This window comes from Gymnoscopelus microlampas, assembly GCF_963454915.1.
Source record: "Gymnoscopelus microlampas genome assembly, chromosome: 15".
Lineage (NCBI taxonomy): Eukaryota > Metazoa > Chordata > Actinopteri > Myctophiformes > Myctophidae > Gymnoscopelus > Gymnoscopelus microlampas.
This window is the reverse complement of record NC_139952.1, coordinates 37,031,778-37,057,771: the sequence shown is the minus strand read 5'-3', so window position 1 is coordinate 37,057,771 and position 25,994 is coordinate 37,031,778. Positions and strand designations below refer to the sequence as shown.

At 43.3% G+C, this 25,994-nt stretch overlaps 1 protein-coding gene across 4 annotated transcripts in view; it reads right to left on the bottom strand.

The window, feature by feature from the left end:
• col14a1b (collagen, type XIV, alpha 1b) overlaps window positions 1-25,994 on the bottom strand; it is a 163,739-nt gene that overhangs the window by 122,917 nt on the left and 14,828 nt on the right. For 3 of the 4 annotated variants that reach the window (XM_084080851.1, XM_084080852.1, XM_084080853.1), the window contains exons 4-5: window positions 19,674-19,817; window positions 19,112-19,195 (exon numbers count right to left, since the gene is read on the bottom strand). The exons of the other annotated variant lie outside the window; for it this stretch is intronic. In XM_084080851.1, the coding sequence (XP_083936977.1) occupies window positions 19,112-19,195; window positions 19,674-19,817 (228 nt within the window). The remainder of the gene's footprint in view (window positions 1-19,111; window positions 19,196-19,673; window positions 19,818-25,994) is intronic. 4 annotated transcript variants of the gene reach the window in all.

Here is a 25,994-nt window from a genome sequence, read left to right as displayed (position 1 = left end):
AGTAGCTTGTGCCATCGGTCACTAAAAGTAAGAACTTGAATGAACACTTCACTGTTTTCAACCTCATCTCCACGTAGTGGTCCTCACTACTAAAGCTGTGTCTACCCAAAGAAAAACTCAAGGCACTCTTCTAAAACGGCCCTTTGGGAGAGCTTGAGGGTGCTTTGGCGGCAACGCGATTTTTCAACTGAGACACTTTGGTTGACAGGCAAACCAAACCAACCGTCTCATAGCAGAAGAAAATATGTCAGAGTACTTCCAGAGTACCAGCAGCTACCATCAGACCGTTGAACAAGGCCTGAACACGACCTGCCACCAAACTGGCCTGTCACACTAGAAACCCTTACATCGGTTTAGTCTTCCTACGCTGGATACTCCTACGCTGGACACTCATAGGGATTGACTTTGTGTAGTTTATTTTATTTTATTTTTACCTAAGGTGGATTATACTACTTACCATATGTGAACATGTGGTTAGCACCTTCCCTTGTTGCACGTACTGGCCTATTGAACTGCACCATAAGAACACTGTACCTGCTCGTACTAGTACTTTCTTTAACCTTGTATCTACGCGAACAGCGTCAAGCTTCCTCGCTCTCTCCCTGAAGAGAAAACACAGAAGGGTAACATACAGTGTGTCTGACACCTGCCAGCGCTCACCATTTTTTAGCCTTACATCATAGACGAAATGTGCCAAACAGCTCACCATGGGGCCTTTGTACTACAAACTTGCTTCGAGGGACGCTTCAGAAAGATTTAGTATCGCACTCTAACTCTTAGTACCCGACTGTCTGCCCAGGCCTCACGTTTACATTCAACATGATATTTTATTCATTTATTAACTTTAACATTTAACACTCTTATCTCGAGAGACTTGCGTGGACCGTGGACCAGCGGTTCCTTCCCAGCCTTGTCTGGATCAGTGCCCCCGTCAAAATATCAAAAGCATTCGCTTTTTATCAGCTGCCTCTGTTAGGTCAGATGGGTGGGCCACATGCATTCTCAGAGTATGTATATTTTAATTATCAATAAATCAATTATGTTCCAGCTCTGATCAATGGAATCAGAGGAACCATGTAATATACGTTAAGTTACTATTTATCGGTATCACAAAGAAAACTCATGTTTTTAAGGTTTTAAAGAAAAAATACCAGGACTTTATATATTTTTTATATTTAATGTCATATTATCATAATTGTTTGGGGGTGTTTTGCAAATTATTTGGGGGCCCACTGGCAATATCCTGTGGGCCCTGGCCCACATGTTGGGAATCACGGGCACAGACACTTTGTGTTCAACTCTACAATGTGTTTCAAATCCTAGACTGACATTACAAGCAACTGATAGCAAAGGCTGCGAGGGACAAAGGCACGCTTCCCAGACAGCTAGCTGTGACAAATGTTCTTTTGTCCCTAGAATGATCTGATGTCGTGAACTTGTTTCTATTCTAATTTGACACGAATTGGAAAGAGACAGAGACAGACCTCCATCTTTACTCAGGGCGAACGCTGAACAGGTAAAATGACACCCACTGATATATTGGTTATCTTCCTTCTCTCTTCCCGTCTATTTCACTGTCACTCAGCTGAAAGGTGCAGTCTCTCTTTCTGTCCTTGTTTGTTCCACCCAAGTTATCAGACATTTAATTCATCTTTGAATATATTTTCTACCTCTCTGCCTGGCCCCCTTCCCTTGGATAAATGGTAAATGGTGCATTCATATTGCACCTTTATCAAAAAGTGCTTTACAATGTGCATTGCATTCACACACATTCACACACCGACGAGGGAGGAAACCACGCAAGGCAGCAGTTAGGGGTTCAGTGTCTTGCTCAAGGACACTTTGACCCGCAGCCGGGAGGACCCAGGGATTGAACCAGGAAGCTGCTAATTCCCAAGCAGTTGGTCTACCTCCTGAGCCACTACCGCCAAAGTATCAATACTGCAATGTAGAAACAATCTGTTACAAGTAAAAGTCCAGAATTCAACATTTACTTCAGTAAAAGTACAAAAGTATTGGTATCAAAATGCACTTAAAGTACCAAAAGTAGGAAGTACGCATTATGCGCCATTTTCCAGTTTTCAAATCTCAAAAAAACTTTTCAAAATAGCAGATCTACAAGCTCACAATGCGTTGCGAGTTGCGACGCATTGTGTGCTTGTAGATCGGCTATAAAGAGCACATTTGCTACGCTCTTATCTACACAAATCGATTCGCCATTAATAGCAGATCTACAAGCTCACAACAACGCGTTGTGAGCTTTTAGATTGGCTATTTTTGGCGAGTTCCCGCCAGAATAGGGATGCTGGGGGCTAAAGAGGTAAACAAAAGTGCCATTTTAACTCACTGGTGTTGGTACAAATCATGGAGTTTTCTAATCTGAACACAGCGTGTTGTCCATCACTTGACTCCAGCATAATATACTGTATGTATGTACACAGTTAAAATGGTATGATATGTAAAAGTTTGGAAAGCAAGGCAAAAAAGAAAAGAGAACACGGAACCTAACAAGCAATCAGTGTTAATAATGTGCATATTCTTTCACAGTGCCAGCAGCAGAATAGCAGATGAAATGATGCACACCAAATTGATCTCTGGACACTTGAAGGAGACTAGAAAGACAGGTGCATGCATTCATGCACACACACACCCGCACGCACCATCAATAAACAAGCACAAGCAGACAGACAGACCAAACCCTGACAGACAAAAGACATCCTATCACTATCCTGTCGCGCGCACACACACACACACACACACACACACACACACACACACACACACACACACACACACACACACACACACACACACACACACCTGTTTTAAGACGTGATTATCCACTGTTGTACCTATCCCCTCTATGGATCTGGTCTAATTATGCACCTCTAGTCTGAACAAATGGGCAGACAATTAAAGCACCCTAAATAGGCCATGTCAATGTCACGTACACACACACACACACACACACACACACACACACACACACACACACACAAACAAACAACTTCCCAAATGAATTCACTTGATGCACTATTGACCACGGTAAGTCGACAGCCTGTTGCATCTCTCTATGACCGGCGCGTAGAATCCATTTCCCAAGCTACTTCACCCGGATCCCTGAACTCTCCACGAAATAACTGGGATTCCTCTCTGGGTTACGTAATGGATTAAGAACATATTGTAAGGGGGATATAATGAGGCCGCTAGTTGACACGTCATGTTTCTCAAGTATTTCACAGTCATGCCCACGCCTGCCCATTCACCCTGTGCCAAAAGATGTCTCTGGAGCTTTAAGGTGAACTCTGCTGAAACCCTTTGGTAGTTTGTCACTGTAATCGCCTGCTTTCACCTGGTAAAAACACATAAATAATAGGCTACAGGCCCATGCACAGTAAAACCCTCAGTGTTCATTTATCAATTTGTAACTCTGGGATTGTACGAATGGAATCAAATGGAACCTTACAGCAGATCCATTTGGTTACATTTGTATGATCTCACAGTTAAGAATGTATCGTTGGGAGATTTCGGACAATTCCTGATGGCCTGGCCTGCCTGATCACTGTGATGCAATGCGAGAGTGCGGTCTAGCCAACACCAACTTGGGACTCCTGAATCGCTGCCCTCCACACTCTCCTATCTAGCATCAGGGTCTGGAGCTCTACAGTGTTGTTAGCATCTACGCAGGTGGTGCGCTTCTTGCCTTCCCTGTTCACTGATTTGTGATTAAAATGCAAGGGACGACTATGTTGGTCATAATACTATATACAATACTAGAGTTTCGGGGGGCTACGCCCCCCTCAACCCCAGCCGCGCACGGGGCCCAGCGTGGCCGTGTGTATATTGGGGGACCCAAATCGCCGGAGTAAAACTGTGGAGAAGTTTTTTTGAAAAAGGAAAAAATTTGAAGAAATAATATTTGTTATGTTTCAGGGGGTCCACAGGGGGTCCGCGGAGCCCCTGATGGTCCACTGACCCCCTGTGGAGTGTTGGGACGCGCGGGGACACCCCTGGAACATTGCGGACCATTTCGGTGTTTTTTTTTTTTTCATGAAGGTGGTTGCTTGTTTCTGGCGCTGGCTGTGCAAACCTGGCAACCCAGCGCATGCTGCCGCACGTTACACCGCGCTGGCTGTGCAAACCTGGCAACCCAGCGCATGCTGCCGCACGTTACACCAGAAATGGTGCCTGGAGAAAATGGTGACCAAAAAAAACAGTTTGGAAAAAAAGGAAAAAACCCCCGCAGCGGCTGCCTGCTGTTGTGGTGATGAGGTCGTGCGCACGGTAAACGGTACGAAGCTGCCTCCCCTTCCGTTTTGTCCGACATTTGGTGAGTAGAATTAATTATGTTGCGCGGTGGAAAAGGTGTAGTGAGCAGTGAGATGTCCCCTACGCGAGGCGTAAATTCAGCGCGGCCGCCGTGGCGAGTCAGTTGGCGACATGTGGTCTGGCGGTGCGTTGTTTATTCGATAACAGAGCTGTGGGGTGTCGCCACCGAGGGTGCGGAAGTCGGTCGCCATTTATATAGTTAGATACTCTAAAGAGGCCTATATACTCTATCTAGGATACTCAAGTCTCACAGACTGGCTGTTCTCAGTAGTTGACAGGTAATGTACAGTGAGTGGTATGTTTTGCTTCAGTGCTTATCTGTGGTGAAACAACTGGTCAAAAAATGTCAGCTATGCAAAAGAGGAAAAAAAAGTCTTTCTATGCAATTAGTCAAAACAGTGTCAATCCACTTGCCTTGCTATAGGCTTCTAGTATGGTGCTTAATTATGGTCCAGTGCACAGACCGACACAGTCTGTAATCATCTGTTTCATTCTCAGTGTAAACAATAAAAAATAAAGTACAGAATAAGACTTTATGCACTACTGGTTTTCAACAATGTCAAACTGGCTTTCAGAGGAAATCTGGAAAAGGGCAAACAGAAGGAATTAAACAGAAATGAAGATGTAGATGCTGAGAGAAAGAAGCAGAAATGCAGAAGTCAAGGAAACGAGAAAAAAGTAAGAGAAAAGTAACAGACATACTGTGCACATATTGTGCAGGACTGGAGCCAATAAAGTACATATTGTGTGTGTTGTTGTAGTGACTTACAAAGTGAAAACGAGGGCTGATGATTGGGAGAAAAAATTATTGGCTACTCCAAAAAAACAAAAAGAAGATGAGTGATACGGATAGACGCCAGAGGCAACATACACCCAGCCAGTACACATACAGTAGTATGCCAGCTTAAGATAAGATGCATGAGATATACTTTTATTGTCCCTGTGGGAACATTTTCTTTGGACTCTTTGGAGTCTAGTTCCACATAAGAAAAAATAATATCTTTCATATACACATACACACCTGCTGACAATGACGACATACTGCACTCCCCTCATGGCCCACATATTGCACAACCTTTCTACATTAAATATTGCAGAGTGGCACTGGTGACATATTGCACAGACACAAACCTTGAAGAGCTTTATACTGCAATGCAGTAGTTGCCTATGACTACCCGGCATCAAAAGTTATTTTGTTTTAATTCTATTAATTATCCATTTGTTTATTAAACATGGCTTTGATTGAATAATGCCCCGACACTGTGTCACTGTTTTGTATAACAGGCCACAGTAGAACAACACACTGTTTCACATCCAATCCTGTCAGGAGAAGGATGTCTGGACAATGGTGTTGGCTTAAGACGCTATGTAATTAACACATTATGCAATGTTCAGTTTAGGGTTAAATAACACTGTCTCTTGCCATGAGGCGTATGCTGTGCATGGCAAGTCCATCCGAACATGTACAGTGGACATGGGTGGCAATAAAGCCTATACTGCACACACACAAAAAAATACCACAACCTTTATTTTAATTTTATGTTCAGATAATGATATTTCACAATAGAAAAGCTGCAGGACTGGAGCCAATAAAGCTCAACCTCAGATCACAAAAATAAACATTGTGCTGAGGAAACATTTTGTAGATAAAGAGATTAAAAGAGATTAATTTGATGAATAGCAATGGAAACGCTTTTGTCGACTAACAGTGACTTTTCCTGCTGTGATATTAAATACTTTCATCACTGTGGCATTATTTGACATACTGTAATCTCACAACTACGGGAATAGGATTCGAGAAGTGACTTGACAGTAGAGTTTCTTAACTACACCTTTTATAAAGGCAAGGAGCTCAAGTTAAATGTGGGCACGTAAAGCCCGTTGAGACTTTAACAATGATTAAGTGCTATAGACCTGTGCAGTCATAACACCGCCGGAATCTCATTACTGAGTGAACAAGGTTGAAAGTTTCAACGTGAAACTGCGGTTTGTATTATGAAAGGGCAATAACATGTATTTATTGAACCATTATTCGGAGACAATGGGTGCTCTTTTTTAACTCATTAAAACCGGGAAAGCATCAGTGTCATTTTAGATTTTAGCGTTGGCTATTCAAAAATAGCAGACGTAGAAGCTCACAGCGCGTCACTTTGTGCCGTGCTGCGAGCTTGTACATCTGCTATTTTAGATTTTTTTTTTTAAATGTGAGAACTACTGATTTAGAAGGCATTTGTAGAATGGGCCTCAGGTCTTAATGGGTTAATGGGTTTGAGATTACAAATGTCTTTAACTAAAACCTTCATGATCTCAAAGACTTCATAAGACACACAAAAGTGTCTTTATCCCTAAAATGACATGGAAAGTGGACACAGACAGAGTTCAACTTCAGTACAAAGAATATTCATTACACAAAAAAGTACACCAGACAGGCGTGGTTTGTGTACGTGCGTGCGTGCATGTGTGGCACGCTCTAGGGAGTCAAATGACGTTATTAAAGTTCGTTTTGTTACATACGATTGATTGCTTGGATTGATTGATTGATTGACAAAAATGCATATACTGTACATGAACATATATTTGTACGATTATCTGTCGCAAAAAAAAATATTGTTTCCATTGTGGTCCTTTGAGTGCCATGTGTTTTTTGTTTAAGTTTTTTTGGGGGGGGTCTCACTTTGACACTACTGTACATTTACATACAAATAAAAGTGTGGCTTTGACACCGACAGCTGCCATTGTTACTCTAGTCAGGTTTGCAGGTATATAAAGGTAGCAACAGTAACTAATGTTGGCCAGACTTACAGCGATAGGCCAATGTAAAGTATTTATTTATTTATTTTTATGGGAAGGATGTACTACACACTCGAGAGTTTTCAGACCTGTAAGGGTCCTTGGTGGTGCCTGTACCAAACATTGAGAAACGGTGTCTTACTACGTGTACAGTAAGACACCTGGTTCCATTTCCCTTCACCTCACCTTGTTATTCCACAACAATTCCGGGACAGTGTGTCAGACACGTGCCCCAGAGACCCTTCATAACATAAGCCCCGTCCTGGCAACCTGTATGAGTCATACGCTCCTAATCCACCCTTTAATAAAGGTAATATAGGGGTGTGTTTGTGTTTGTGTGTGTGTGTGTGTGTGTGTGTGTGTGTGCGTGCGTGCGTGCGTGTGTATGCATGTGTGCATGTGTATAGGGTGTGTAGATAATGCATGCACGTGCATGCATTGCATGCATTAATTATCCACTTAAGACCTCTTTTATACTTTGTCACAGAGTTGTACTTTGTAGTATTTTGGAAAATTGTTTGAAAATGTTGGCCTATAATGACCTGCCCAAAATAGGAATGCCAGGTTGAAAGTGGTTCGGATCCCCAGAGGGAGATTCAGGTGTCATAGCAACAACAGAAGTGGAAATGAAACACAGTCAGGAGAGGTACAACAGGTAACAGTCAAGAACCAAACAAAGAGCATAAATAAGAACAAATAAAAAAGAATAGAGATCAAATAAAATTCTGAGCTGTTGGCGATAGATATCTGCACTGGATCTCTGAATGAGTGAAGGATAAATATACAGTGAATATATGAATGAATATCTATCGCCATACCACATCCATTACTAGAGAATATATGAATGGCTAATATGTAGCTACAGTCTATCAACATTAAACAACGAATATACGGGTGGATAAATGCATGGTCTAACAGTCCAGGTTAACAGTCCATCAACGCTGAGTAGATGAATGCATTATGTCAAACAATAAACAGGCCTCGTGACGACACATTGAGGTTAGACAACACACTCTGGGTCATAGTGACATGAGCGTGACGACGTGGTCCGCCGGCCGGCCCTCCCAGTAGTCAATTTAAATATAGGATATATGAATTAATAGAGTCTATTAACAATGAAATGCATATGTGCATATTATATCAAAACAGTGATATATGAGAATAAATATATACTGTATATATTCAATTTTTCAGAAGAATGCAATTTTTTTCTTACTGTTGCTACTTATATCAAATAACAAGTGTGAACCCATATAGACATCGTATCGCTGTTGAGATATATGCCATACATATTGAGGTGTGACATTTTGTTAATGTCGTGCAGCTCTAGAGTGCAGCACAGTGACGCATGCCGGGTCATACCACCCACCAGACTATGTTTTTTTTTCCTGGAGGAAACCATACAATCCATACAGTACATGTGTAATAATCTGTCAACAGCCTATGCGTTAATACAAGTGCAGTCTCTCAACAGTTATTCCCTAAATCCTCTAAATCCCTGAGTCTATGTCTGTGTTTGCGTGTACGTGAGTGCCGGTGTGTGTGCCTGTGTGTGTGTGTGTGTGTGTGTGTGTGTGTGTGTGTGTGTGTGTGTGTGTGTGTGTGTGTGTGTGTGTGTGTGTGTGTGTGTGTGTGTGTGTGTGTCTGCCGTTTCAGGTGTCTCTGTCGGCTGTCTTTATGAGTCAGGGGTTGTGGCATTTTGACTGAGGAGGTAAAGATCCCACTAAAAGGACTCCTCCTTTGGCTCTCGCCCCAGATCAGAGAGGGAGGCTGAGTTCAGAGGCTCACATTCACAGACTGCAGAGAACAAAAACTCCAAAGATAGTACAAATGTCTACTATTTATGATACCACATATGACGTTATTAAATACCTATGTGCATGTGTGTGTGTGTGTGTGTGTGTCCGTGCATGTGAACCAGAATGCCACGTTTGAGTGTAAACAATAATTTGGTAACACGTTATCTTAAATGGTTGCTTATTAGTGTGGATATATTAGCGTATTGGCTCTTTATTAGGTCTACAGCTCTTTTATGCATGGCCATATTCAACGACTACTAGTCCATTAACTAAGAGATTTCCTTCGATAACCCCTAATAATCGATTATTGATAGTAAGGAAGTTGCACATGATTTACAATCGTATTACTGTCTGATATGCTCAGTATGGACCTTATAATGTGGTAGTAGAATAACACACAAGAATAATAATTCTCCTTAATAACATTAAATATGGTCTACAGTTCTGTAATAAGTAAGTAAGTAGGAATGGAAACCAATGGTTCCCAAGCCATGTGGCCCATAGGTCAGTTCCTGTAGCATGAGGCAGCTTAATGTACAAGTACACCCCCTGGACATGACGATAACGATAGTGTGTGGCAGGGACCTACCCCCCAATCCAACCCTTAATGCTGAGTGCCAAGCAGGGAGGCACTGGGTCCCATTTTAATAGTCTTTCTTATGACTCGGCCAGGGATTTTAAACCCAGACCTCTGAGTCTCGGGACACCCCAACCACAAGGTCACTGAGCCAGTATTCACATTGGCCAAGATTCTTCCGCACTCGAGACCATTTCATTTAACAGTAATGGTAAATATGTGCCTCATGGGGGCGCTGTGGACTATGGGGCTTTGGGAGAGAGAATGTCATTCACAGAAGAAAAGTCACTTGTCAGAGTCTAGAGTGAATAATAAAGTTTGACTGTGTTCCTGACGTTGTCTTGAGTTATAATAACAACAGATCAACAATACACAACCAAAGCAGTGTGTGCACTGGTCTTTGAAACCTCGAAATGTAACGTTGTCTCTGTTAATATGATATTGGCGTCACGGACGCATCCTTGGTATTTTAGCAGTGACGTCACGGACTAATCCTTAGTATATTTATCCTTATATACGCGTTCGCTACAAATGTGTTTTTTGTTTATTATTTTTCACGGCTCGCGCTACTCAAACACTAGCGGGATTATTATTTCTTGTCAACATTCAAGTAGAACTATGAGAAGGTATAACCCAGCTAAAATAATGTGTCATTATAACAAATATATAAATGATATATGATTAGCAGTCCACTTCCTCCTGTTGGTACGGATGGCTTCACATTGCATCGTTCCGTACCCGAATATGCATGATCCGGATCCGAGACTACCTCCGGAGGCGGTCTCGGGTACGGTACGGTGATCCGTTTCGAGGAACGATACGCAACGTTCACACTATCACAACATCAGCCAAGTGGTCCAGGGTGCGCACCCGGGACCATAGTGTGAATCCGCCCTAAGCTTCTTAACAAGAATAGACCAGATTTAGTGCTGGCAATGACTCAAGAAGTAGCTATGGTGAAGGTGCAATTTTTGGAAGGTGTTTGAAAATGTATGAACATTATTCAACATGGAAACAATTTAGACAATTATGCAAAATAATTGTGATTAGACGATTATTAATCGTGACAGGCCTACCTAGGCTGCGAACTTTGAAGTGCTAATCCTCTGAATTCAGACACAGCTTGTGTTGCCACTTTCTAATGCTGTTGTACCCTCCTGGCTCACTCGCCATTGAGGAGCCCCGAGCAGGAGAACGTAGCGCCTCTGTCCTATTCCTCCCGTTTTCAACACTTTAGAATGAGGATCATTATTCTGTGTTAGAAAGACACAATTAGAATTATTTGGACACCATTGCTGCATATGTTTGTGCATGTCTTCTGGCGTGCTTTTATGCATTACGTGTGTGTGCAGTTTATGTGCCTTCATTTGTTCTGCTTTTCAGGGTGGTGGTTATCTGGTTAATAACCGACTTTCGGCATCTAAATGGTGGGTGCGTGTGTGAGGCTCCCTTGGCGTCTTTCCTGGACTTTGGCACACCTACACAGGTATGCCCTGTGGGTGTTTTTGGAACAAGCAGACAGGAACAAGGCTAAGGAAGTGTTGTGGCACTGACAGAAACAATGAACCTCATTCATTCATTCAACCTTATTCACTCATCATCAACCCTTTCTTTTTTCTACTCTTTTGCGAAAGTTCCAGCGTGAAAACAATTCCCAGCTTTCCCAGACAGATACAGTGATATAAAGATGGACAGTTCGGACAGCTATATTAGTGATACACTGATAGACAGGTAGACAGATACAGTGATATACTGATAGAAAGGGTGGACAGATAGACAGATTTTGTGATATACTGAGAGACAGGTGGACAGATAGACAGGTCTATACGACGGCGTCCTGGCCTGTGGGCACGCCTGTGCCTGTGTGTGCCACCTGGGCGTTCCGAGAGCAGAGCCCGAGAGCAGCTGATGAGTTATGGTCCTCATCATGTCAGATTAATCAGAAATTTGACTTGCATCCCAAGCCACCGCACTTCACATCCATCATACGATCGGAGACAGACAGTGAGCCAATTAGAGAGACAAATAGTTTGGTGGAAATGGAAAGAGGCACGGACAAGACACGCAGGCAGGTTAAGGAAGGAGGCGCACGCACGCACGCACGCACACACACACACACACACACACACACACACACACACACACACACACACACACACACACACACACACACACACACACACACACACACACACACACACACACACACACACACACACACACACACACACACACACACACACACACACACACACACACACACACACACACACACACCCTGCCTCGCCATGCTGCATGTTCATTCTCTGAATTTTCATCTAAAATGACCCTGCCCTTCTTCTCCTTGTATAAATGTATATTTAACATTGAATACATTTGTATGTAAAAAGGTGAAGGTTAACTTCCCTCGAGACCAATCATTAGCAGGGGCCAGGTGGGAGAAAGGATACACAGCTAGATTGGAACTCTTTTTTCCCCCATACACCAAATCTTTGAAAAAAAGTAGTTAACTCTTAAGAGTATACAAATGGACCTGAAAAGGTCACTCTCTGAAGGTTCCGGTAAAGTTTAGATTTACAGCTTGTAAATGTATCGATGAAAAGTATCTGAAAATGTATTTTTGCAGCTTTCTTAACCTAGTGTGTAATAACCTCATTAAACGTTGGTACATTTTCAGATGTCTCTCAGCTGACGTGCCGATTGTAAAACAAGAAGCAATAACTTCACCATAGCAACATCATGAAGAAGTTAATCACTTAAATCCCAAAAAGTACCATATATATATACGATCAGCTATTTATATTTATCTTTTTTTTAATCTTTACCGATAATGCCATGCCCAATATATGGATGCCAGGGTTAAAGTTGGTTATTAAACCGTTCCCGGCAAGTACCTAGATGTAATACTGTGCACCCATGTGTATACACATATGATTGGTTGGTTGGCAGAGAGACAGGAGTGCAGTCAGACAGACAGATGTGAAACAGGGCAAAAAGACAAACAAACAGGGAGACGTTTTTAGACTGACGTGCATGCAGGCCGGCAGCTGGAAGCATGAAGGCAGGGCTGCAGCCCAAGACCAGGCCTGTGAGAGTAGAGCTGTGGTATTCTGCAAGTGTGGGCAAGGAGCACTGTGTGCATGCAAACGAGAGGGAGGGAGAGAGCGGGAGAGAGAAAGTGTGACAGAACGTGTGTGTGTGTGTGTGTGTGTGTGTGTGTGTGTGTGTGTGTGTGTGTGTGTGTGTGTGTGTGTGTGTGTGTGTGTGTGTGTGTGTGTGTGTCCATGCGTGCGTGCTTGCGTGCATGTGGCTTTTAACTGCATTGATGAACCTACACAATTAAGAATTTCACCCACCTTACTTGTAATGTGATGTGACAATACAGATTGATTGTGTGTGTGTGTGTGTGTGTGTGTGTGTGTGTGTGTGTGTGTGTGTGTGAGAGAGAGAAAAAGAGACACAAAAGAGACAGAGAAACAGAGAGAGAAGGTAATTATTGGTGTCACCAATTCTTTGTGTCTTTCTTCAAAACAAATTGGTGGAGAAAGGCCAATTGGTGGTGGAGAGAGAGAGAGGGGGCCCTATGTTGTGCGCCGCTTACCCAATTTTTGTAACCACGGTCCAACAAAGACTCCGCAAAATAGATGTGTGTCTTTGCGGGGGGAAAGAATTGGGCGTTTCACTATTTATTTAGCCGGCAAAAAGGGGGCGTGGCTTTGCGAAATGTGGGAGTGTGACCTTCGTGATGATTGACGGGCAGAGAGCTCCCATGCTCTGGAGGGGCGGTCACAGACTCTGGAGGTGCTGTCACAGAGTGCCTTGAAGTGTATTTTGCACCTCATCCACACCTGTATTTCGCACCTTCATTGAACAGGATAATAACAACATCAACCATGTCATGAGATATAGGAAGCAGGCCTTATATGGTGTGCTACCATATAATCTCCACAGTCCACAGTAGCTTTTGCTGGCCGGCGCTTGTAGAGCTACGCTTTTCCGCTTAAAATGGCGAGAGCGCCCGGACGGTTGGTCGTACCGGGACGGGGGATGGCTCGTTGGTCCGAGGGACCACCGTGCTTTCAGACTGTTACCACAGTCCTAATTGACATTTAGTATGTCTATTAGTTCTTGTTTACTATTTTGAGAAGTATTTAAAAAATATTGAAAATAGGCGATCTACATCGACACGTTGTGAGCCTGTAGATTGGCCATTTGAACTGTTTTTTAAATGTTTTTTTTTAAATGCCGAAAAAGTGTAGGGGTAAGGGGTTAGGCGGCGCGCAAGATAGCGCCCAGGGGGTGTGCTAATAGTGATGGGGCGACACAGAGAGTAGAGGAGAAGAAGTGACAACAAACATGTAGGAAGGTAGGCAGGGAGTGAATGACAAATACAGAGACAGAGTAGAACAAAAGAGAGGTGAAGGATCATGATGAGAAGAAAAAAAAGACGGAGAAAAGGGCAGACACAAATACGAGGCTAAAGGGAGAGAGAGGAAGGGCTGATGAAAGGAAGACAAGAGACCTGCAGGTGACCGGAGTGGAGTGGAGGGGTGGGGGATTGCTTAATAACAAGAGAATAAAAAAGAAGAGGTGTGGGGGTGAAAGTGTATTATTGTATCACTGGCCGGCACTCCTTCCTCCCATCTGTCCCTTTCTGCCCGGGGCCAACGAGGACAGGTGGAGGCAGGTGATTCATGACTCTCTGTGCACCACAGGCTTCTCCTGTACACACACACGCACGCGCACGCACGCTCGCATGTACACCCACGCATGTTCACACATATCGTTGTTGTCGGGCAGAAACCTTCTATGTCCATATATCAACTTTTTGTGTTTTTTGGTAAATTATCGCCCTGCTTGATCATACAACAGCGACACACAAAAGCATCAAAAGTGGCAGGTATCTGCGTGAAACGCAGTGCAGAGGATGCATTTTGAGCTTGTAGATCTGCTACTTTTGCTATTTTTGAATTTGAATCCTGAAAAGTAACATCTTTAGACATATGAGGTTTCCACCCGACAGAGACGATATGCTTTCTATGATTGCATACAGTTGAAACATCAGTGATAATTTAACCCTACGGGTCCATTTTGTTCCATATATAACACTCTCAAGAGTTAAATTAACCCTAGTGTCCCTATTCCGGCTTATGGGCATGTAATAATAGGCCAAAAGATTCTGCGTAAATAGCAGATCTACAAGCTCACAATGTGTCATGTTTTCGACGTGCTGCGAGCTTGTAGATTAGCCATGTTCGGCGAAAGAGATTTGGTGCATGGGGAAAAAGGTCAAAGTTTTTCCTGTGCATGCAGGGTTCTCCTGTATTGTTTACACACATGTACCGACCTGCGCAGCGTATCACACACACACACACACGCCCACTAGCTCTTAAAATGGATGATGTCCTTGTTCTTTCACGTCTTTATTACTCGTTTTATTTTCATCTTTATTTATGTCCTCTGTTCTCTGCAGAGCACTTTGTGACGACTCTGTTTGGTTACAAATGATTTATGAATACATTCAACTGTCCCTCCTACTGCTCCTTTCCTCTCCCTAATTCCCTCTGCTATCATCATTCATCTCTCCATCACTCTAAACCCAGTGGGAAATCAACATATTCTTGAAATCTTGTAAGTGTTCGTGGCTCCACTCATCTGACCACTTAACGGCTGCCGTGTGGTATTAAGCGGCCAGATGGGTGGGCCGCATGCATTTTCATGATCATCCAACCGATTGTGTTCCGGCTTGGATTAATATACTTTAACCCATTAATACCTGAGGCCGATTCTAAAAAAAATCCTAAATCCTAACAAAATATATATATATAAAAAAAAAGATCTGAGTTACAAATGTTCGCTTTAAAATATATATATTAAAAGATTTGCACAAACTTTCAATATTTTTCAAAAATAGCAGATCTACAAGCTCTGAGCTTCTATATCTGCTATTTTTGCCAATGTATTATCATTACTTTGTCGTACAACGGCATCTTGCAAAAACAGAAAATACTTTCCCTCAATATCGATTATTTTATTAAAATCAATAATTTCGTTATAATCTATTAAATCTACTAGTTTGACTAACTGTTGCACCCCTACTCCTTTCCTTACCTCATTTGCTCCTTTCCCTCGCTCTCTCACCCCCGCTCCCCTTCTCTGTCTCTCCCCCTCTCTCTGTGCCTTCCCTCTCTCTCACAACTTTTAACAATGTCTGACACTTGGGTCCAAATGGTGGCTTTCCCTTCCAGGGGCAGCAGAGCTGGGATCAGCCACGCCACACGCTGCAGGAGGCTGACAAACACCACTAACGGTTACTATCTTGGGCCCAGAGTTCAGTCCACAAGACTGCCACTAATGGGCCTGCTACCTCCAATGACAGCTCTGGCTCTGCATACTGTATCGATGCATGGTGGGAGAGGGAGAGAGAAGCGGGGGGGGGGGGGGGGGGGGGGGGGTTCAGATATGGGTCCTAGATGCAGAGGTAGAAATACATTCGAGAGTGAGAGAGACTGATGGTGAATGAGGGAAACTGAGGAATGCTAGACAGACCTGTATACAAAGGACAGTGAGAGAGTTAGACAAGCAAACACAGATACAGACAGAGGCAAAGGCAGATAAACACCGAACAGCAGAAAGACAAGAGAGAGAAACAGACCAGCAAAAGTTGGTAAGGAGAATGACAAAATAAGCAAGAAAGAGGCACAGAGCTAGAGAGAGAGAGACCGAGATAGAGACACAGAGAGAGAGAAAGAGAGAGAGCGAGAGAGAAAATCTGGCAATCGCAATACTTCCAGCAGCCAAGGCGCAGTAATGAGTCAGATGTTGGCCTTGTGGCTCGACCACAGCTATAATCAGGCTGACGTTCTGGAATCGATCCTTTGGAGAGCGCCCAGGGCCGACTCCCACAGCTCTCTTATCGGCCCCACTGATTTAACTCTACTCTGAGGGCTGTGGGCAAACACTGTTGGCTGAGAAGGCCACTCGTCTTTAAATGTCAAGTCAAGGGGTCTCTCCCAGAAACCCTTCGTCTTATCTGAACACTCATATCAGGCACTGTCAGCGTCTGCACGAGTGCACCTTAAAACATCTGTGGCAGCATCTGTAGCTCCTCATTTATCTCAATGATGGACTCACACACCATCAGAGCGGAGGAATCTGCAACACTCACTAAGCTCCACTCGAGTGCAAATGTTGTTGTGCGATTGCCAACAGTATTACAGTATTACCTACTGTAGTGTTTATCCAGCATGTCTGTGTGCACACGCATGCATGCGTGTGCATGTGTACATAATGTGTGTGTGTGTGTGTTTGTGTAGAGCCCAGAGATACTTACGGTATGCAATTAACCACATGAACCATAGCAAAAATCGGCGGCACATTGTGAGCTTATAAATCGGCTAATTTTCAGCAAAGACATTTGTGAAGAAGAGGGAAAGGGGAGGGGACCAAAAATAGACCCCTGGGTCACCGAAGAATATGCATAGGGTGGTTGAATGATCATCAGTAACACTGATTAGGTGAGAAATAAGTCGAAGACTGTACTAGAGTGCTGTGCCGAATCCCTACGTGTTGTCTAAGCCAGGGGTCTTCAACAGGGGGTCCTCAGAGTTACTACAGGGGGCCGCCAAAACGTTGTGTGATAGGATTTTGAGGGGAAGATTAGCCAAAAATATATGATCTACAAGCTCTTGTGATCAGCCATTTTTGGAGCGGGAAAAAAGAGCAGATCAAGTACAGAGCCAACAGTGAAGTTTAACAAGTATTGAGGGTTTAAGTGGTTAAATATCTGAAAATACAAATTAACATGAATCCAAATAAACAAAAAAATATGAATTTATACAACACTGATGATAATGCTGTCAAACAAGTCTATAAAGCTATCTATAAAATCTATGAAAAAGTTTAATCAGCAAAACAATTTTATACACTATGTAGTGGGGATCCCTGCTTCATCTCTCTTTCAGCTAAGGGGTCCTTGGCCTGAAAAACGTTGAACAACCCTGATCTAAGCATTAAATCACACCCAGGGCCTTCTCTGTTACAATATGTCTGCACCACAACTCTGTTCTCTCTCAACCTTCCAACTGTCTACAAACACTCCCACAGTGCTCCTCCCGCGCTCACACAACTCTCCCGCTTCCAGCAGATACCAAGGGGAATTCAACTGGCCAAACTGCATGGGCAGCCATTGCACGCTTGGCAATGCAATGGTAGAGATGTTCCCTGTGCCCATGCGTGTCTGTGGGCACCAAGTTTTGTCCCTCCACAGATGTCACCAAAGCAAGGTTCAGTGCAATCAGTGTGATTGGCAAGCGAGGTCGACTCTGAAAATACAATATTGTGCCGTCAAAATATCAGTGTAGCCTATCCCATGCATCCCATCACAAGGTTGTGAGAAACGGAGGCTATCATTTGGGGTGAAGACAGTGGCTAGCCCTTGTGTCATCATGAGGTCGTCTGTGCCGACTATCAATGCCAGAAGTCACTTCTACACCATCATTAACACCATTCCATGGCTTCAAAAGTCACTAAACACAATACCCGTCACATAAAAAAAACAGACGTTTATTTGAACACAGGGGAAGGACACGGCATAACACATTTTTGCCAACAAAACAGCGAGATAAACACTGCATGGTGTTCTCAGCTTGAGAATAAAAGAAAAAGAGGGTTAGCAAATCACGCTTACCTTTTGTTTTGCACAAATGGCTGTCATTACAAGGTGATTGGTTGTTTTTCTCCACATTGGCAAATAATATGCCACAGCGGGTGAATGTTATTATCATGTTACGATGCCAGTGGGCTTGTTTATACTGTGGTGGTGCGAGAATTCATTTCCTTTCTCATGTATTTTGTCATTTCCTTTCGCTGCATTTTCTGAACAGCGCGTCTGATGTGACAATGATCGACGTCTTGAGTGGAAGAACATTGCATTCCGATTTTCTTGTCTGTCTTGAAGATATTGAAAATGGTAATTGTGGAAACATCAAGGGGTGATGTTTCCCTGGCTTCAGCACAGGGGAACAGGGACCGGCATAAGTTCAATCACAGACCCGTTAATTCAGGTCGGCCATGAATAGAAGCTTTTGCTTGCAGACATCCTCAGCTTCCACTCACCTGTCTTGCTGTTTCCACAATCTCGTATTCGCTTGTTAAAATGCAAGCGTACAACAAGCAGAAGATAAAAGCACAGCTTTGAGTACTGTTGAAAAAAAGAAGGAAAAAAATGTGTTGGAAAAAGTCTGGGTGGAGAGCAGAAAGACTGGCTGTGCTGCTCTCTCCAGTTTGTAAAAATCTGGTTAATAGCTGGTGTGACACATCGTGTGTTGTGACAACTTCCCCTTGAAGTTTGTACCAAAGTCTGATGGGGGCGGGGGGGGGGGGGGGGGGGCTTACCTGTCTGAGGTGTCATGATTTTCAAAGAGCTCTCCTTTTAAAGAACAGCAACAAAAAAAATAAGAACAAAAAAAAAAGAATGCTGTAGGTCTTCCAGACACCCAGAAGAGACAGGAGAGCAGATGGTTGCGACTGTCTCTTTCTGCTGAGTCGATAGCTCCCTTTTTCCCTCTGGGTTGTCTCTGCTGTGGGGCTCCTGATGTCTATACTGTGAGCTTACCTTCTACGATCTCATTGTTCTCCTCTGTGACACGGGTGTCTTCCCGCCTCTGGGGCTGAACAGTCTCTTCACCTGAACGTTGGGCTGGAAACACGATGAGAGAGAGAGAGAATTCAAAGTTAGTTGATATCTTGGGAACAGAATACAATCTAACAGGAGAGGGTGGAAAGAAGAGAAGAGAAGATTCCTTGGGTGAAACTAAAATCAGTATCCACAGTAATTTGTGCCATGAGCAAACATACCAGATGGCAGCTCCATCAACAAACAAACATGAATACTCGATCAGATGCTGGGTGGTTAGATATGACTCCTTGGCTGGTTACAGCTGACTGTATTCTATGCCATGCCGCCTGACAGCATATGGTGACTGAACGCTGCATGTATAATTACTAAGACACAGATTCGAATGTAACTTTCCGTTTTGCTGTATAAGACAAGTTCATAGCTACGGTAGAAACCAGGCTTGGATTGGAGGAAAGGTTTGTGGATAAGAGGCTTATATAAAGAGCCATCACAGTCATGTGGAGATGACTGGATTCATGCAGAGTGAATTCAGTCTTACCCTCGAGTTTGCCCTGAAGAGGTTTGCTCTCCTGCGCTCCGTTGACAGCAGTGATCTTAAAGTTGTACTCTTTTGAAGAGTCAAAGTCCCCTATGACCAGCTTATGGTCTGCCTTCGACACCTGAACTTCAGTCTCCTGTCCACCTGGTCAGAGGGACAGAAACAGCAAGCAATCAACATGACTTTAAAGTATATTTCCAGTCTGGCCAAAAGCGTTTTTGTTTCAAAATAAATAAATAAAATAAATTGAAGCCTTAACCTTTAACCACTTAGACCCACTTGTCTTAGTGAAACGGACCCGAGTTGCAACTGTACTTTTTTCCATCCAAAAATAGCCAATCTAAAAGGTCACAACCGTTGTGAGCTCTGCTATTTCTGGTGAATGTTCCCCCCAGAATAGGGTTACTTCAAGTGGTTAAAACATACTACAATAGTGCTACTGTTGGGTGCCATTCTAATGGGCAGAGAAGTGAGCTGCTGGGATTTGACACCCATGCTAACAGGGAGAACTCTATCTAAAGCTAAGATAGTACATTTTAGGGACAACCCGTTTTTGAATCCAACAGCTCTGTGTAACAAAACCATTCTTTTTAGAAAGGCCTACAGACCTGTTGTATTTACTATTATCTATCTATTATTATCTATTTAAATGTAATGAATACGTATGTGCATTATCTTTGTACAGTTAACTCCAGGTCTAACAGTCCAGAAATTACATTAAATGGTGCCTGCACCCAAAGGGATACCAAAGTTAGTTAAAAATTACAAAACGTTGGGGAGGAAGTGCAAATGATTAGATTTTGAGCCACATCAGCAATAAAATAAAATTGCTATCCTTATTTATATCTGAAATTAAGTATGCATAAAAATCCAGGTTAAGCTCAAGAAAGCAATTTAGGACAGCACATTCTCTAGCAGAGGTCTGTGTGGTTCAAAAAATGGTTTGCACCACAGGGAGTAATTAAACACACTCAGCAGGGTGGCCTCTACCCTTCTGTCTACATGAGATGTAGACCACTACGCCCACTCCAGATCAAATGGTATCTACTTTCCGTTAGTTATTTTTATGTCTCCGTTTGTGAGGGCCATTCCGGAGTCTAAACTGTTGAAGTGTTTGGATGGAAGAGGCTGGTCTGACCCGCGCCTGAACCCTGCCAAATGAGACAATTCTTCTTCACACTTTGGCCTGGAAATCAATCGAATAGGCATCTTCTTAGGCCATTTTTAGAGTGTGTGATGGAAGACTAACGCTGGAGGGGCTACTGAGAGTTAAGCGAACAGGCTGACGGAGAGGGGAGATAGGGAAGTGAGAAAGACAGAGAGAGAGAGAGAGAGAGAGAGCGAGAGAGAGAGAGAGAGAGAGAGAGAGAGAGAGGGGCGTAGACGGGTAGTGAAAGGAAGATTTTGAGACAGAGAGGTAGAGCTGGACGGAAATCAAACACAAAGAGAAGGGGGCAGAGAACGAGCTGAGAGACTGGCAGTGAGAAAAGAGAGAGTTAAAGTGAAAGAGAACGGAAGAGAGGGAGAGAGAGGCAGAGAGCAAGAGACAGATGGAGAGACAGAACTGGAGAGAGTGAGATGTTATTACACTGGAGGTGACAAGCAGGAAAAAGGACCAAAGTCTCTTTTTGGCTAGCCTTCCCTGGTCCAACACATCACAACCCAATAACCCAAACTCTTGGCTTAGCCAAACTTATGGCTGTTTCTACCTTCCATAGTACAGGCACGCCACCAAGACCTATACCGTAGAATTATTCCTAGAATAATAATTATTCTACGAAATCTGATTCTGATTGGTGAGCTGAGGGAGGGCATATTATGGCAAATAACTATGACCTCAAGTATTTCTTGGAAGGCTTTTGTTACTTTTGACCATGTAGACAGATCACAAACCACCCTGAAAAATCTGAAATACAGGCAAACAATTTTAAAAACATTGTCTCAACTACTGAGCACTAATCAAGTCGGCAGGTACACCACTTGCATTTCAAAAAACAAAACAAGAGGAATTGTGTCCCCCAAGCAAAAAAAACAACGTCAAACCACTGTATGCCGGATATGCTGTCCATCTCTCTCTGTACTTGTTTCAAACTGTCAGTATCTCTTGACTTCAATCCCAACATTACAAAGCTCATTAAAGGCACCCCGACAAGCACTTATGAAAAAAGCCTTATACTTCAGAAAATTAACTATAGGCCCCCTCACGGCTTTTCCATGGTGATGACACCGATACTGCTGACCTGCTGCTGAAAGATTACACTTAGCCTGTCAGTTTTAGCATGGCAGGCTGGCCTAGAGGAAAAGACACAGAGAGGGAATGTGACTAATAACTACAGAGGGTTGCTGGGTTCTAGCCTCTGCACCGCTTTGAGGACAAAAGGGTATAGCAGGCCAACCAAAACTGCTTAAGTCCTCTTGAGCACAGCACTAAACTCTATACACTAAGGTCCAAGTGCACTATACTATGACTGCTTGCAAGAAAAGCGCACTGTATATGCAAGGGAGTATAGCCTGATATGCACATTGTCTTATGATGGTGTCCTGACTCCTGTGCCAGAAATAGCATGTCTACAAGATCACAACATTTTGCATTGTGACGTGTTACTGTTGTGATCAACGGCGTATAAATTATGAATATTTGTGTGTGTGTGTGTGTGTGTGTGTGTGTGTGTGTGTGTGTGTGTGTGTGTGTGTGTGTGTGTGTGTGTGTGAAAGGATATGAGAACACAATAGTTCATATGGTTGCAGCACGTTTATAACAACGACACTGATACTTTGACAGGCGGTGCTCAAAGACAATTACGCTGTCATCCAGTTCCTTCAGGCGACCAGGAGACAGAAAAGGTCTCACCGCTGCGACTCCATCAGTTTCTTTTTAATCCCATCTTCTTTTCCTTTTCTTTTTTTTTTTACAAAGTACCACCCCGAGGGCCACGCATTGCAGTGAGAAAAAGTGTGTGGGCATGTCTCAGAAATGAGGCCATGAGGGTTTTGAGAAATGTCAGTCCTGTTTGAAAGTGTTCCGGCTATGAAATGACAAAGGAGCAGTAAATGTTTTATTTTCCCCCTGTGTGTCCAGGGATAAAAATGACCATTCATAACTCACTGGACTGAGAGCCAGTATACAGTATATGTCTTGGGGGCGAGCTGGCTTGACAATTAGAGGAGCTGTCTCGTAACTGAAAGGTCACAGGTCCCCTTAACAACCTAAATGTCTAAGCCATTTTCAGGTGTCTATATTTCAGGAAACTATACGGGAGACACCAAAACCATACCCCCTCACTAAGGGGTCATTAACCTCTTTCAACCTGGCATCCCATTTTTGGGCATGTAAATTAAAAGCAGTAATCAAAGACTTTTTGTTTTGTTCAGAGAATTATTATATATCTTTGTGTTTATTACAGAGAATTATTCATTAGGTATTCTGCTTCTGTTTTTGACAGACCAAAGCCGTGCATCATTGTCACGGGAATGAAGAAAACAAGGCTTATTTTCTCACTGTGCACCTGTTTCATTGTGGGAATTAGACAATTGCTTGTTTGTTTTTTTGGACAGGCTTCAAGAGCCCCAGGATCATTAAATTCACTCAGCAAATAAACAGCTGTGGAAACTCCATATTTGAAGTGAGACAAACACCAATTTCTGCTATTGAATGTGTGTCCTTTTATTTCCTGCAACAGTATCTTTATGCTTGTTTCCCCACATCTCTCAGGGTAATATGCATGGCTAACGCTACCATACCAATCAGTACCAACGGATTCAGCTTTTTGCTTGCTCTCCTCCTGAGACCACTCTTCCTCAACCTGCTGTTACAGTAGGTGTTGTGAACCGGTGACCTTCTGATTACTAGACAGCCTCTCTACACACTTTGCTACAGCCACCAATATGAGAAACATATTTCATAGAAGAACTGTCATACGTTTTGGTCCTGATTTCATGGTCCTGGACACCAAATGTAGATCCCACTGTTAAACCAACTGAGAGCCAGCCCCCCAGCCCCAGAGGGGGACCAGATGAGTGCTTGCTTTCAGAAAAGGACAGGTGAATTATAACAGCATTTCTCAAGATGCTACACTTGACTCTTTTGGCACAGTGATGACAGACTGATGGTGAGAGATTCTGTTCCTCCTCTGTGTCTGTCTCTCTCTTTCGCCCTCCCTCTGTACCTCTTTAACTGCACCGACCCTCCATTTGTTCTTTACACAAATGTACCTTCATCTCTTCCTCCATCCCTCTTCATTATCACCCCTTCAACTTTCTATCCTCTCTCTCTCTATGGCATCACTTTTTCCAATTAATTTTCTTTCTTCACCTATCGGCTCGCTGTCTCTGTAGCTCTTCTTTACCAATGTCTCCCATTGACATTTTATGAGTGCTTGCTTTCAGAAATGGACAGGTTGAATTATAACAGCATTTCTCAAGATGCTACACTTGACTCTTTTGGCACAGAGATGACAGACTTATGGTGAGATTCTAGTCCTCCTCCATGTCTGTCTGTCTGTCTGTCTGTCTGTCTGTCTGTCTCTCTCTCTCTACAGTAGCTCTGCCTTTGTACCTCTTTAACTGCACCGCCGACCTCCTATTTGTTCTTTACACAAATGTACCTTCATCTCTACCTCCATCCCTCTCCATTTTCACCCCTTCATCTTTCTATCCTCTCTCTCTCACATCACTTTTGTTTCCCTCACCACCTCTCTATCCCTTTATCGTTAGCTCTTCTTTACCAATGTCTCCCATTGACAGTTTTTCCTATCACATGTCATTTCCTGCATCATCTCTCTCTCCATCCTTATATTTGGCTCTCCTGTTTCTCTTTTGCATGGATTTGTCCAATCGCTCTTCAGTTCTCTTGCTCCCTCTCTATTCCTTCCACCTCTTCCCAATCTCTGCTCCGTTCACAACCACAAGGCATCCCATCCAGCCCGCTCCCGCTGCCTCCTACTCTTTTTTCTCTGTCCATTCATGTGTCCCTCCTTCGGGCTGTTCATGGCAGCTGGCTCTGCTTACTGGGTCTTATCTGACGATTCCTCCATCACTGTGGTCAAGGAAGATAGCCGAGACACACTGTAAGCTACAGATCTACTCTACATAGGGTGGGATATCGTCGTTGTCACACAGAAACCTCTTATCAACATATTCTAACTTTTTGTGTTTTTTCGTAAATGAATACGTGATGACACTACAGCTTCACACAAAAGTATCTAAAGTAGCAGATCTGCAAGTTCGAAACGTGGTGCGAAGCAACACGTTTTGAGCTTGTAGATCTGCTACTTTTGGTATTTTTGAATTTGAATCCTGAAAAGTAACAGTTTTGGAGATTTCCACCCGACAGACGATATAATACTGGACATAGATCTGATGTGTACACACACACACACACACGCAAGCACAGACACACACAAACAACACACACACACACACACACACACACACACACACACACACACACACACACACACACACACACACACACACACACACACACACACACACACACACACACACACACACACACACACACACACACACACACACACACACACACACACTGCCCAGAGGGTATACAAGCACTTCACCAACTGGCATAGGTTAAATGCTAACAGATTCATCTGTTTTATGTCTTGGTTTCCTGTCAAAATCATTCTTAATATCTCCCTATAGCTGTGGGTTATGACTGGAAAGTTGGCGCCCGCTCAAATCCTCCGATTCAAAGTGATTTATCTTTCTGAGATGTTGTTGTCAACACCACATTTTCACTGGTTAGAATCCCCACACACCACCAGTGTAATTCCCATCAAAGTGCCCATGAGCAATGCAGTGTAAGCTCTCCAGTATTGGACAATTATACAGTAAGATTGTGCCAAATACCGCTTAACACTGTACACTTAGTTGACAGGGCAGGGCTCTATACTTAGTCTGCTCCTTTTTTCCCTTCACACCAAATCTCTTCGCCGCAAAATAGAACTTTTTCACAGAACGTTCCCCCTGGAATAGGGACGCTAGGGTTCATATGGCTAATTGCTAAGACTGCAAAACTTATGAGACACTGTGATAATGCTATCCAAGGTGGAATGTACCCATTATGATCAGCAAGCCGTGAGACTAAGCTCTCAATCATTAATCATGTTTAAATAAAAGAGATTGATCATGTCACTTCCGGCTGTGTGGAGTTTCGAGTTAATGTCATCACTCAGTGGATGACAGCTGTGACAGTGGAGGTCAGGTTGGGAATGTGGTTCTGTGTGCTGCTGAGGTATCTGTACATCCAATAATCTCCTTGTTGCTACCTCAACTCAGAGTCATTCTTTGATTATTCTTTTT